This window comes from Xiphias gladius, chromosome 19 (genome assembly GCF_016859285.1).
Source record: "Xiphias gladius isolate SHS-SW01 ecotype Sanya breed wild chromosome 19, ASM1685928v1, whole genome shotgun sequence".
Classification (NCBI taxonomy): domain Eukaryota; kingdom Metazoa; phylum Chordata; class Actinopteri; order Istiophoriformes; family Xiphiidae; genus Xiphias; species Xiphias gladius.
Genome location: NC_053418.1, coordinates 16,709,666 through 16,725,127, shown reverse-complemented (window position 1 = coordinate 16,725,127; position 15,462 = coordinate 16,709,666). Strand labels below are relative to the sequence as shown.

Below are 15,462 nucleotides of genomic sequence, written 5' to 3'. Positions count from 1 at the left end.
CCACTCTTTCTGAGGATATTCTGTCAGTGAAAAGAAAGAGAGGGGTTTGTGTTTGTGTGCTATTATAGAACAGAACAAATAGAGAAGAATAAAGAATAAAGAGGGAATGGTTATGTCAGATATAGACGTAACACATCCATTTTTCTCTCCCACTGATTATGTTTTGTTTGTGTTTTTCCTAACCATGTAGCCTTGATTTTTTTTTTTTTTTTTCATTTGCCTTTACAGTGACAAGCTGGCCCTGAAGATAACTACAACTTTCATTTCATTTCACCATTTTGTGAAAAGGCTTTACATTGGTCGCAGATTGAGGAAGAAGTAACAAACTGTTATTTTGTGTCTCAATGTCTCAACAAGCTAGGCTTTTAACCTGACCCGAGGAGCAGGTCAGTAAAAGGTCAATGTGCGTGTCAATGCTTGGTTTGCATAAACCATACTGAGTTTACATATCCTGGTGCAGCATCTCAAAGGTAAACTTGGTAGGACTCTACTTCTCTTCCTGAAGCTTCAAAATAAGACCTGTTTTAGATGATCCATGTATTTTGCCACAGACAGAAAAACAACTAGTAAAAACCTTTTTTAAATAGATAAAAATAGACATTTAATAGCATCAGTCTATTAATAAAGCAAATACCAACTGACGAGGTCCTATAAAACTTACTGTACCATATACTGAGAGACTCAGTTTGACCATTCCATACACTGATTAATTGTAAAAACAGATGCGGTATGTGTCTGAGCAGCAACTGTGGGCTATAACGCACGTGTGAATATGTGAGTTACACTTTCAAAGAATTCCTGGGTCTGTTTTGGATTATATACAATGTTTCTTTAAGCCGATGATGTAATTGTGAAGACAGCCTGAGATGATGGAGCGGCCACACACTGATGTATGTCTTGCACGGTGGCAGTATGAGGTACACAGTAAGCTAATTTCACAGTTCCTGGCAGAATAATCCACTAGAATAGTTTTATCCTTGCATCATGACTTAGACAAGCAAAATTCACTTTGTTGATAAATGATGATGGTGGCAGGTTTTGGTAGCAGCATAATTTCTTTGGACTGGATACCCACCGTCTGCAGTATCCATTGAGCATGATTAATAATACATTTAAATGCTTTTAATACAAGACCCAGACATATAATATCTGAGCGGGCAGACAGGCAAAGTTTAGTCTTAAGTTGCTTTCCATTCATTGACTTTGCAGAGTCAGGGAACTGTCGGTACCAAAGAGCAGCTTGTTACACCTACATATAATCTCTTTTATGAAGCAGCCCTCTGAATCACTGGCTCTTGTAGACCAATAACCTTGAGTTTGGCGGTTATTATGTGGAAACCATCACTACACAAATAACTCATAAGTTTGAGTATAAATCACAGAAGATGTCTTGCTGTGTATAGAAGCTGTCTGCGTAGTACGAACGTGTGTCTGAGTTGGGTTGACACTACGTATTACTGACCTGGGCAGAAAGACACTCTCCACCACATAGAAGTCTTGCATAAGCACGTCTCTGTCAGGCTTGGAGGTGAGGTTGCCCACTGTATAGCCAATACCGAGCTGAATGGACCCCTTCAAGGCCGATGACGTGGTCTAGATGGATGAAAATAGAAGAGAAAACATCACATCAGCATGGCTGTTGGAGCGCACTATCACTGCTATCCCCATTACATTCACTATTTGACGTAAATATGAAGGACTAAAAAATACAATGGGCAAACCATGCAATTTCTATTATTCTTAATTTAGCCTAAAAAGAATTTCCAGGCTAAAATTTAAGTTATTTCAAACTGTTTCAAGAAAGCCTTTTCTGTATAGTACAATTTCATACATAAACAAACTATTATTCTTGCAGCCACCGCAAAAAGACCTTTGAACAGTTTTTAGTTCCAACCTGAACAGTGGTATCTACTGTGGAGAGCCTTGTAATGGTGACATCTTAAGAAATGCTGCCATAAGCAGTGACGTGTAACGTTAAAAAAAAAAAAAAAGAAAGAGAAAACAAGTGTGACCAGCACTTGACTGATCTCTGGCAGTGAGCCCTGGCAGGGGTCAGGACATTATGTGCTGTAGAAGGACATTTATAAGGACTCATGTGACTCAGAAGTAAAGGTCTTTTGAACTTTTTGCCTCTAAACAGGGGCATTTCAAAGTAAATGTTATGGGAGCAGTTTCGCATTCGTCATAAGAGTAAAATAAAACCAAACATGGTGAGGCTCTTGTATGAATAGTCACATTTTCTTTTTTTTTCACCTTCTTATAGGTTTTCTCTCTGCTTGTGTTCCAAGGTCCTCCCATTCCATTTTCTGTTGTGGTTGACATCTAAAAGAGACACAAGTAACAGAATAGCGAAGAAACTGACTGTAAGAAAGTCAAGAGGTTGTTGGTACTGATTTCATAGCTTAAAATAAAACCAAATTTGCTGAGAGGACCATAAACTTACCTTGCTTAACAAAAAGCTGTGCCCGACAAACGACAATCAGGGCAACATCTCTTGATTGCCAGGTTGGGTAAACATCAAGAGGTTTGGATCCGTCAGACGACCCTTTGCAAGAGAACAGACGCACAAAGAGTTAGTGTTACAAAATTAAAAAAAAAAACCAGGGCAAAAAAACGCTCAGAGTCTCTGCATGAAGTGAAGCCACTGCACAGTTAAGACGTGACAAGCTAAAGATGGGAGGGACCATGTCTGCCAGCTAGGATTCCTTAATTAAATGCAATACACTTGCGTGTTTTCAGTTTGAGGCCTTTTTAATGCCATCTCTCTCCTGTTAATCTCTGCCTGATCTAAACTCTCACTGTTAAACTGGCCTGCAGCAAGATATCTCTGCTTTGACAGTCACTCATGACTCATAAAATGTGTATATGTGACTGTGTAATAACAACCATACCTCTTTATATTACTGTCTTGTTTTTAAGAAACAATGCTATTCTGCCTGTCACTTCAGCACTTCACCAATGGCAGTGTGTAGGTATATATATTCTCTTTTTCCATTTTTCCTTCCATATTCCAGGCATCATGTTTGTGTATAAATGTGGATAAATAACCCCTCATAAATGAGCAGAGCTCCAGAGTGTGTGTCACTGAGGTGTAGCCCTGGTGGAAAGCGATATGTCGGCACTACCCAGCTTACAGCACAACCAAGTCCTTACTGAGCCACAAAAAACAGTCTGTCTCATTTCCTCATATATTCTCCAATAATTTTACTGCACCACCCCTTTTCTCTTTCTCCTTCTCTCTCCCTCCTTAATTTTTTCCCAGCATGGTTTCCTCCTGTTTCACTCCTTCGCTCTTCAGACAAAATAAGGCAGAGTGACATAAATCAATGAAACTGTGACATAACTGTGCCTCAGTGTGTGTCTTCTGAGTGAGCAGGAAAAACAGGGACACCAACGGGGGAAGTGAAGAATCAATGCTTAACGGAAACACTGGCAAAACTGGGACTTTGTCTGATAAGCTCTGGGAAGCCTGCAGGCACCATACCACCTGCATATAAATGCACCTGCAGGTCTCAGAGCCTTAGTATTGAACAATATCTTTCTGCTTCATCAGCGCTTGCAGCGTCATGTCCTCCAGTCACCTGCTCTGTGACCAGCAATTACATCCTGATCAAATCAGAATTAATAGCATTGAGAATATAACCTCTCAAGAGAAGGGAAATCATCACTATGCAATGGAACACTTTTACTTTGAAAGTCTTAACACAAGCTACAATAATGAAAATATGTTACAATGCTGTAGGGTGTGTTACGTATAGTCTTTACACTATATAACACTGTACTATAAAAACACCAAATATGTTGCAGCAATGTTTAAAAATAGCCTTCAAAAAAGAAAATTGCATCTTCAGATGAATCCATGTTCATACATGCTCACTCATTCAGATATTAAAAGAATGTAGCAGACACTATGCTCTTATCTTCAAAGACTGGGTCCTTATCTGTGCAACAGTTCCTCTGTTGCTATAAACACAGAGACAACACCAAGACGGATACATTTTGGCTCAAAGACCACCGCCCAACTACATCTATTTGTATTTGTTTTGGGTCTATTCATCATTTATACCGTATCTATCACCATTAAAATAATATCCTGTCTTTTGTGTTTTCCTCATACAGTCACACACAATAACTCAAAACCAGAAGCAAACTCATTCTGGATGGAAAGACTATGTCTGTCACATCATTTTGTGTAGCCAAAACTGAGGCAAAAGTCACCTGGAATGCTGCTCACAAAACGAAATGCTGTTATCAATCATGGGCTGTGTCATTAGAGGTGAATCTGAGTAAGGAGGTGTTGATCCACCTGAGCCATTGTACTGTATGAGTGGATATGTGCTCTGAACCTGAGGAATGTTAACAAGCCTGCAGGCAGGCCTGTCTGGCTCAACCCCGGCCTGGGTGCCAATGTTAGAAGGGATTGTTTGGATCTCTCTCTCTCTCTCTCTCTCTCTCTCTCTCTCTATCTCACCTGACCCCACAACCCAGCCGATGCTCTAACAGACTGTTTCCAGAACAATCCATGAGAGGCCCGCAGCTGCTGTGAACAACAGCAGGTCTGTTGTTGTTCACCTCTCAACAAAGAGAGGCAGACAGATGGACAGATACGTTGATGAACATGAACGAATGGATGGCCCTAATCATCCGTTTCTTGCCACTGTCGTTCACTCCCCTTGCAAATACCATTGGCATACAGGAGTATAACAAGGAAAACATCAAGCTTGGATTTAATCCAGAAACACATATACTGTACACAGACAAAGCAGCTGTCCAGGAAAAATTTAAAAGACAAAACTGTTGCAACTGCAAAGTTTCTTGGCAAATTCACTTCAGCTCTTACTGTGACTGGGTCTTTGTCAAAACCCCCTCTTGGTCGACAATCTACTTTTCATTCAGTTTATCTTTCTACTTGTGAAGCCCTTTTTGACTTCTCTTCTTAAAAGGTGCTATATAAATAAACTTTCTAACTCCAACTCTCTGTGCCTAAACAACTCTCTTCCCACTCGTCCACACGCCCTTGTCAGAAACTCTACCACCCTTCACACAAACACACTTAAGTGCAGATCAAACACTGGCTCTCATACCATATCTCCTTCCACAGTTTTGGGGATATTGCCAAGGGTGCCAGTCAGCCCCTGTGCAAATCAAATAGCCATTATGTAGCCAAGCAGTCCTGGCAAGGAAAACATGTTGCTGAGAGCAGACATGGGCCGTCTGGTATGATAAAAATGTAGATCCAATACATCTGAACTGGCAAAAAGTGTGAGTAGCAGCAGCAATATTTCCACACCGACTCCAATAAGTAGTGGTAATAATAATGAAGGCAGCTACCCATCACCAGTCATACTACACACTTGTTTCAGAAGACATACGCATTTATCAATACCTATACGGTGATCTGGTTCTTTACAATAGGTGACAAAATTGGAAGAGAAAATTCTTACAGAAGAGCATTTTCAAACCATCTCACCATGACGTCTGGGCTGAAGGGTATTCAGTCAAGGCAGCCCCCACAGTTTCTACCACCAGCACACAGATACCGGTTCCTGTTTGCTCTGCTTGAGTCCCCAGATACTATTGCATTACTGCAGTAGATTGGAGACATAATGGAGAATCGATAGCAGACCAGCGGTGCAGAGTGCCAAGAACTGGACTGCTGGGCTTTCATGACCTTCACAATCCCCAACTGTGAGATGTTAGATAAGCACAGATATCTGGATTCGGATGAATACAATCAAGAAGATGCATGGGAAGTCAGCTTAGCTCAGCCTGCAGGGGATCGGCTTCATCAACTTAACTGCTCTGATCCTTGACTACGGCTCACGTAAAACTCCTCCCAAGCAAAATTTTACTCAGAAAGTTGTTCAATTGCATTATTGTTTGTATTTTTTTTTATCAAATCTCTTTTCAGTTTCTAAAGTTACTGTATTCCAGCACCACGTGCAGCATGGTAACATACACTGAAATAAAGTGTGTACTAACAGATTAAATTAAAAAAACAACTTTAAGTACTGTATACTCCAAGTCTGTATGTATGTAGGCTATGTGGTGCAGGGCAGTAGTCAGTATCTTCCTGACGCCTTTTGTAAACACTTCACTCTTTGGTGTGTCAGTTTGATTACATAATTGGCTTAGTTACCCCAACCGTGTAAAACAGTTGCTTCTATGGAATGTGACATGTTCTGTTATGAATCGTGCAGCTGGGAAACAAACATCTAATGTGTGGGCTCCTGTCCTCTAGCCAAGCAGAAATGATCAGTCCTATAAATGACAGTGATAAACAAACGATATGTAGTCCACCACCACTTCAAAAACCGTCAGGTCTATCCCCTGGCTTTTGTGGATATTTCAAGCGTGTGTTTTGCTCTCGGACAAACAGTGAGACAGGCAGAGGAGTAGACGAAGCTTAGTGGAGGGCAGACAGACGGGACGAACACTTTCTTTGTAAAATGTTCAGTCGAAAAGAAATATATGCTGATCAATAGAAATTCAGATCCTCTGCTCTGGTTCCACCCAATTCAAACCATATCGCCTCAACAAAAGCATAAATACACACAGAGCAAACAGAACATACAGCAAACACAGTCTCAACATGTACATGTACTGTACACACAAATATACAGGTTTTGTGGCCACGTAAACAGCCACACATCTTAGACTCACACACCCCCCCCTACACCAGAAGAAGGTGTAAAACATCAATGAGGTATTGTTTGGGATTGTTTTTGGTGCTTTCTGTTCCATATTTCACTGTATCCTCTGGAGGTGTGTTTGTTTCATCATCCCTCTGAGGGACAAGCTGTGCTGCAGCTTCAGAGCAGTGTCTGTCCAGACCAGCCATACACCAGGCACTATGCAGCACTGCAGAGCTGGCAAAGAAGTGTGTGTGTGTGTGTGTGTGTGTGTGTGTGTGTGTGTGTGTGTGTGTGTGTGTGTGTGTGTGTGTGTGTGTGGAGGCTATATGTCTAAACAAGACTAAAAATCTACTGCTCCACTAGCAGCCAATGAAGATGATTGATTGGTTGGATTAACTACGGGGAGACAATTTTTATTGGTATTATTGCTCGCAAGGCAAAAATGGAAATTCGGCCTAAGGGCAACACCAAATGCAAAGGCTACGTTGCTACCAAAGTCAAAAGGGATAGGCTATATGTTTAGCATTTAATACCCAGTATGTAGCATGTACTTTACTCATGTTAGCAAGTGCAAAATCAGCTTGTAAGCTAATGTAGAGCAATAATTCATGTATGTAATGCAAAGTGTTGGACAAATGAGGTTAAAAATACTCTACACTGACAACAGCTACTATGCACGGCAGAGTGTACAGTGTACTGAGCAAAACATATCACTAACTCTGAAAACTCAGTTTAGTGGGTTGAACGGTATTTAGGTGTGAGACGTACAACTGGTCAAGCAACCATCTCTATAAAGAAATTTTAACTAGTCATATTGCATGTGAGATTGGTATTTGACCTTTTAACAACAGCAAATAAAAAGAAACAAGAGCTGGGAGGTAAAGAGAGACTACACCTAAAGAGCACTTTGACTTTTCAGATGTGACATGAACATAAAAAATGAGCTAGACAAAGGGAAGGAATGAAAAACCCAGAGGAGGAAGACAATGGTAGTGAGAAACAGAGATAGAGAACAAAAGGTGTGATAGTTTTAAATACGTAGTTGGGTGCTTCCTTCGTGATTTCTGCAACAACAATGTACAACAGGACCACATGTCAAGTTTTATTCTTCGCAAGGCAATTTTTTCTCTTTAGGACAGAAAAGAATATAAGCAGTGATAACAACAGCAATATATATATATAGTCACAAGATATACAGAAACAGAATGAATATATTTCGCTTTGATGAAAGACGACACGAATACCATAAGCCCGGTGAGAGGACTCGGACTGTGTATTTGTAATTCAGAGAGTGCCTCACTCTAGCTCTACTCTGCATGAGAAGCCGCGAGGAGGAGGTCACCCTCTGTGTCCAGAGAGTCACATGATTCAACTGAGGGAATGGAGGGTGGGGTAGGGTGGGGTGGGGCGGGGGGTGGAGGGGGGCATACAGATGAGTACATGGAGGGAAAACAGAGACGATGACAGAAGCAGAAAGAGGCTACACTACAGCACAACACTCTATGAGACGAGGACTTACTACAGCAGGACTATTATAGTCAACAACCACTGATATCTACACAGGCTAGCTCAGGGCTCATGGCTCATGGTTCATGGCCCACGGCCCACGGCCCATGAAAAACATGATCCAAGGACACAAAGAGAACGAGAGAGACTCGCCCATCCCAGCGAAGCCCAGCTTAGTTTTACTCAGCCCTGTCCGGGAGTCCAATTAAGCCACAGGGTGACAGACACGTTTATTACCAATGCATATCTCAGTGGACACAACTGACTGTGTTTATTATTCTCAGAAGTGGTCAAACATGGGGGCAAGGGAGTAGGTTGCACTGCCTTTATTGATCTGAGGTATAGGGCTGAGGAGGAAATTCCTGTTGCCAACCCTTCCCATTCTTTAACTCTTCTCCCACTTGTTTGTCTTTACCCACCTCACCATGTCTTGCTGTCAGACACTTTCATTTTGTCATCTCTCCCTCCTATGCTGTCACACCGTAGGACTCCCCTGAGTGGGCCTCTGCAGACCTCATCATCACCAGGGCAGGAAAGTGGGAGGGGGACATGGGGGAAATCTCAGCAGGGCCAAAACAACAACAAGCAACAACAACAAACATCACGACCTCCGAATAATCTGAATTCCTGAGAGGCTGCCAATCTATCGCTCTGCCAGCAGCCTCCAACCAGCCAATCGTAACACTGAGGAAAACAATTATGAGCCAATAAATGCTGCGGGCCTCATTTGGGAGATTTTTTTCAACATCTCAAAAGCTGGTGCTGACGTGCTTTAGGGCCAAAGAGGGGGGAACTACCCATTGGAGGTCATTAAGATCAAAGCAATTATACGGGGAAAATCCTACATCCAGATTCAAATGCCGCAAAGTAAATGAGGGGCTTTCTAAACAGACCCTGACACTGGCATTTGTAGACAGTCTTCCCAAGATTAACATCATATCTTTTCACGAACGTGAATTTAAGAAGTCAGTGTCACAAAAACACGACTTTGACTGTCGAATGTGTCTCAGGTCACGTTAGGATTACATAAGGTGCTGTGAATGTGGATTGCTGTGAGCTTCTTAATGTATCTTTGCTCAAAGGGAAAGTCAATGTCTGTGTCATGGAGGCTGAGATATCCTGGTGATTAGTCCCTAGAAGGGGTCAAGCTCCAAAAACACTCAGTCCTACAATTCCCATAAAGCACCCCAATAGTATCTTTGCATTAAGCTGCATTTATGTCATATGATTCAAACAAAAATTATGAGCAGCTGAGTGGGAAAAATCAGGGATTTCTAACACTGACGATATCTCTGACTTGGTGAAAAGAACTACACAAGTGCCCAAAAAGCCACCATTACTTACATTTACAACAAAATAAAATCCAATATTACCACTAATGCAATCAATTCAGCTAATTTAAAAGGAGCTATACGCTGTTTGTTTCCACCTGATACAGTTGTCAATGAACCACTACAAATTAGGAACACAACAAAAGAAGCATTAGACCCTCGAGGCTGAGAGTTTTCCCAGACCTAAAAAAAACATGTCAAGAGCCATAGCAGACTTAACACATTAGTTTTTAGTTAGTACTCACCCATGACTAGATAAATGATCTTCATGTGTAAAATTGGTGGAGTTCCCCTTTAATTATTCATTTTATTTCACTTTCAGTATGAGCAAACCAGCAAACCACTAAACATATTTACAGGTTAGGACTGTTGACACTGTGGTCTGCCAATAAACACTGAACTTGTCGCATTTCAAGGATTTAAACTTAAGAGAACAAATGTTAATTAATTTTATCATGCCTATTTTCACACCATTTATGACCATATTATTTCTATTTTTTATTGCTGTTGGCAGCAACTGCCAATTTTGCCAATATTTTTTTTTACATAAATTTGAGATTACTTCAGCCTACTGTATAGTACTTGTACCTCTGGATCATATAAACAAATCAGATAAACACAGGATAAATGGAGTAACTTTAAGGAGTTAAGGAAATTATTATTATAATTTTTATTTCAACTTAGATACAGTTTATATGCTGTGGTAAATAATGTGGGGGACACTACCTTTTGTATTCTAACAAATTTTCTATCGACTAGGGTGAACTTTGATCACAGTACTGATAATAAAAGATAATAATAATTATAAAGTCCTGACTGAGCCCTGGTGACTATCAGTAGTATGTGGTATGTGCTGACATGAGCGCAGCCTGGCTGACAAATGAGCACATTAAAGAAAAAAAAAAAAAACTAAAAAAAAGAAAAATCAAGAGTATGTGGGTCAAACCGTCCGCTGACCTGCCTGGGGTACGAAGCGCCTTCTTATTCAGCACTGTTCTGATTCATACTGCTGGCCATGGAAAAAGCTCATCTGATTCTTTATTTAAAAGGAGGATGCTTGGAGCACCGATTCCAATAGTCAAATGATCTGTTGGTCTACTGACAATAAATTCCAGTTTTGATGAGTAATGAATTATTAAAAACACCACACATGCTAGCTAATGCTTCACAAATGTGGATCCTTCAAGATGGCCAATGTTAGTTTATCAGTATCCGCGCACATGTCGGCCAATAAGTAACAAGAAATACCAAAGATATAACAGAGGTAATTTTAAAAAGTGTCCCCATCAGAGCACTGACAAGTTCATTTTTCAAACTATAAAATGTCTCGCTCAGTACATATCTTGAACCCAATGCTTTAATCAGAAGTGATTACATTGTGTGATCATGTTAAAAAAAAGTGAAGATTGGCCAATATATCATTATCAGGTGTTTTAGACTCTCAAAAGGTTTCAGTATATGCCTCAAAAATCCAGTATAGTCGGATTACAGTATAATAAAAAGTTACTTACCTTTTAATTTAATCGGTGTGAATTGAATACTGTTGCTTTTTATGGCTGCTGGTTTGATATTTTATAGGATAAATGACAAATTTAGTAATCAATTAACCAAGACAGTACGTGATTACCAATAAAAAAAGTTATAATAGGTAGCAACCCCTAAAGGCCTGGCACTAGCTTACTGGGGAAACAGCAAAGTAGCATAACACACAAGACTCATTAATTAGAGACTGCACCATTGTATGGTAGGGCATCCCTCCGATTTACGCCACATTTTGTTTTTGTATATTGTTTTCAATCTGTATGGAATCAAAGTACAAACAATCTGGAATCTGATTTTAAACTCAAAAGCACTGTCCCTCACTATGATGCTTCACGGAAATTAAAGTGATCTGATTCAGTGCTGCTACAACTAAACTGAGACAAGAAAGACGGAAAGGCTGACATGGTGCTGAATAACCCGAGATGCCGAATTCCAGAAAGAAAACAAACACTCTTGTCATCCTTTCGGCTCACTGCCGCTGGGACGCAGCACATTAGCACTTCTGCCCAGAATGTAACTGTAGACGGGGAGTGAGAGAGGATCCTCTCAGAGAAGAATTAGAATGGGTATAGTAGGAAGATCGAGGTCACACTAAACACAAACAAACATTATCAGGTGCCGTAATTCATTGTCACAACACAATGAGGCTTTTTTTATTTATTTATTTATTTATTTATTAAATCAGATAAAAAAATTTTAATAGACCCAACAGGGGGTCACACCCCTGTTTGAGGACACAAGGCACATGGGTCAGTCAGACCATTATCAGGAATGAGACAGAAGAGCCGAGAACTACTGTTCAGGGCACTGACTTATGCAACTGTTTTAATAAGCCTCATATGCCTGTTATTTTGGTCCTATCACTGCTGGGATCCCATGGTACAGTATGAGCACACAGTACACAGACGGGTCTTTGACCCAAAATCACAAGACGGCATAAAAAACTCTACAAATGATAATTGTTGTGCTACCTCTTCACAGGAAGCTTATACAGCAAGAAAAAAATACACTAATGTTGGCTTAAAAACGTGGCCTTCTGCTTTGAATGAGTGTTATTTATTATTGCTTACGGTTACAGTCACTATCGCAATGTATTCACTAATTTAAGAGCAAATCCGATCCACCACAGTAAAAGCCCAAGAAGGGAAAAGAGCTGAGGGTCACAAAATGAATATGATTTGTCTTGACAAGGTTTTGGCTCTGCAGTGCTGTGGCACTTCTGCTGCTACTCAGATGGAAAATATTACATAATGTGTAGATGCTGCTCACTCTGACAGGCAACATATCAGCGCAAGGGCAACGTGGAGCACAGCATAAGAGCTCAGGTGCTGTACCCAAAGAGAGAGCGGGGGATTTGCATGAGCCATTTTCCCTTTCAAACATCCTCCGCAGCAAACTGACCAACCTGGCCCAAGCTGGACCAATTCCACTGCCTCCCAGTCAAATGTGGAAGAAACAGGAAGTTCATAAAAGAAACCACAGGCCCATATTCCGGTGTAACACCTTGCGCTTGTCCTAAAGTCTGGCTTGAAGCCAGTCAGCTTTGCATGACTATTCATTTTCTCCAAACATAGGTGTATCACACTTTGATCCAAATTAGCAACGGTGTCTGAGACTGCAATGTTTCAAGGAATGGTCCCAAGATATTTAACCACGTGTGGCTTTATCAGCTGCTCAGCAAAGCAGAGACACAGAACTATAAAACGAAAAGGGTCACAGGACAAAACCAGACCCACGACACAGCAGTTACACTTCACTCTCCAGCCAGCTGAACCACCAGGATGCCCTGTGACCAGCTCTTTTAAACTAAGATAGTCTAGAATTTAATTCATTTAAAAAATGAAAGTAGATTAATTTAAAAAACCCAGAGTCGTTTCTAAAGGGAAACATTTTTCATTAAAGTTGCTCAAGATCATCAGATGAAAGAAACAAAAAAATAAAATAAAAAAATAAATCATAATGTGCTCAAAACTCCCCCCTAGACAACAAGTTTAATTTCGTCTATTAAAATTCCGTATTCTGTCAATGATATAATGCCATATAAACAGAAGCTCAACAGTTGAACTGCCACTGAATGGTAAACCAGTGAGTCCAGATCATTCACTGGACACTGCTGTTGAGCTTGCCGAAGCAGCTTCCCTGCTCACTGGGCAGCCCTCAGTCCCCCGGCATCACATAAAACCATAACCAGTCACTGTATCTCTTTCCCTCCTTTGGACTATTTCACAGTCCCGGCAAAGTGAATCTTTTGGAGGTGGGATGGGTCCCGGCGGAAGAATCATGAAGTGCCCGGCTGCCAAGTACCAAGAGGAGAAATGTAGCAGTTCACTGTAAAGAGCCGTGATAACCTGACAGATACTCAGACTCGGTGCAGCTTCTATTAATGTACCCCGATAATACACAGAAAATCTGTCACCTGGCCTACAGCAGATTGTGCCAAAAGGATTTAGCAGCTGCACGACTGCTCTCACGCAGTCAAGTTTCGCAGTAACGTGGCTTACAAAAGGTAAACTGTGGCGGTTTTCCCCAAGTGATAACAGCTGTATCCGGACCCGAAGGGGGCTTCACATTAGCACTATTCTGCACCCAAACGCACCAGGAGGTTGAGGTCAGATTTATCCATTATTATCATTTGAGTGACTTTCCAACTCTGCCCCTTCATGTGTGACACAACCTTCAACGTGTTTGCCTCATTTCCCATCGAACCAGACAAGACTTCCAGTTTCACTGTAAATGTGACGCGCTGAGTCGCAGTCACTTACAAAAAAAAAAAAAAAAAAAAAAAAAAAAAATCTTCGCTATTAATAAGGAAACGGCGACAAAAAGTAAATGTTGATACAGCAAACAACAAACACTAGTGACAAACTGGCTTTATCTCAACAATGACAGCGGCAAGTATTCAGTGTGGAGTTTAAAGGTGAACTTCAAATGAGCCTCGACCACGACCTCCACATTTAATCTCACCTTCACTTAACTTCCATCCAAAATTCTGGTACAAGAGGAAAAACACGACCTTAAGCCCTTTATCCAATCATACAAAACATATTCTGAGGTGGAGGAGGCTTGTGAGCGAAATCCAGCCTCTATGATAAGGTCAGCTGAGCTTTTTTTTTTTTTTTTTGAGACGGAGCAGCTGGATGACTCGCCTCAGTGTACGCGCACACCTGCAATATTTCACCTGTCGCGACAACACCTGAGAAGTGAACCGTCGCAGTACGCGAGGTGTTTGTCCAAGTGTTCCGAGTGCGCTGTAAATCTCCAGAGGACGCCCCCGGTGTTTCGAGTGATGCGTCGAACTCACAGTGTTTCTTACCACCCAGTTGTCTTCCTCTGAGTAGTCGCGTAGAAATTGTGTTTCCCTCCGAGTGGCTGCGGTTGTCCTCGCAGGAAGATCTCCCTCAAGCAAATAATCCCCAACCGATAAAGAAATGCGGTAATAATAATAATAATAATAATAATAATACACGCAGTATTTATTTCCACCACAGGCTGACTGCGGACTACTACAGAGTCACTCCTACACTGAGAGCAGCAAGGAGCCCTGTGTTTCTCTACGTCCCTGCCCTGCCTCTTTACATACAACCATGGCTTTCAGTGCACCATTGGGTACAAAACTGAAACGCGACTCCAACACGCCCCCTGCAGGCCTGAGCAGGAGTGGACATCGATATCCATATATTGAGGCCACAGCCAACTTCGGTTTGTTCAGCAACAATAAAGCTTGATCTAATTTCACCACCTAAAGTTGGTATGATAGTAATATCCCTGTTATCTCTCCGAAGCTGTATAAGTAGCTAGGAAATCCTTTGCATTTTTAGATCCCCATCTTTTTTTCCTTTGTGGCATGATATGAGAGTTTTGGCACCCCTGACACTGAGTGCAACATAACAAAATACAGCAACTTGTGGTGGAGGCTTGTGCAACAATTAAAAAAGAAAAAAAAAAAAGGCTACCTGTTTCATACTTGACATATTTATTTATGAGGACTAAGAAAAGTTTACAACCATTGAAAGATTGAAAGTAAAATGTAAAATAGATAAATAGACATAGATATTTATCTGTAAAAACAGATAAATTAAAATATTTTTTTTTTAAAAGAGAAATGAAGCTGCAGGAGTTTAGGCTCCATGTTCAAGTTGAGAAGGAGGGCTGCCATCATACAATCCGAGACCACCAGGGGTATCTCTAAAGGTGTAAAAAGAAATTTCAGAATGAGTATATTTACATCTCCTTTTGCACATACTATGAGCTACATGATGCATATTTAATGTTCACTAACATCCCACTGTCTTTTCCAGAGATTTGCATCTCTTAGTGGTGCAGTTGCATCTGAGTCACTGCAACAAGTTTATATTAAATATGAGGACACGTTGGTAATGTGATATCACAACAGCTAATCAGTGCCCTGATGTAACCTCTTTTATGATTTGGCGTTATATAAATAAAAT

The 15,462-nt window shown here is 40.9% G+C and overlaps 1 protein-coding gene across 4 annotated transcripts in view; it reads right to left on the bottom strand.

Moving 5' to 3' along the window:
- Nucleotides 1–14,528, bottom strand: part of pip5k1bb (phosphatidylinositol-4-phosphate 5-kinase, type I, beta b) — a 35,883-nt gene extending 21,355 nt beyond the window's left edge. The window contains exons 1-4 of one of the 4 annotated variants that reach the window (XM_040156023.1): nt 14,316–14,528; nt 2,444–2,545; nt 2,254–2,322; nt 1,463–1,593 (exon numbers count right to left, since the gene is read on the bottom strand). In XM_040156023.1, coding sequence (XP_040011957.1) covers nt 1,463–1,593; nt 2,254–2,322 — 200 coding nt within the window. In that variant the 5' untranslated portion in view covers nt 2,444–2,545; nt 14,316–14,528. The other 3 variants (XM_040156024.1, XM_040156025.1, XM_040156028.1) reach the window with 3 other exon arrangements.
- Between the last annotated feature and the right edge of the window lie 934 nt (nt 14,529–15,462).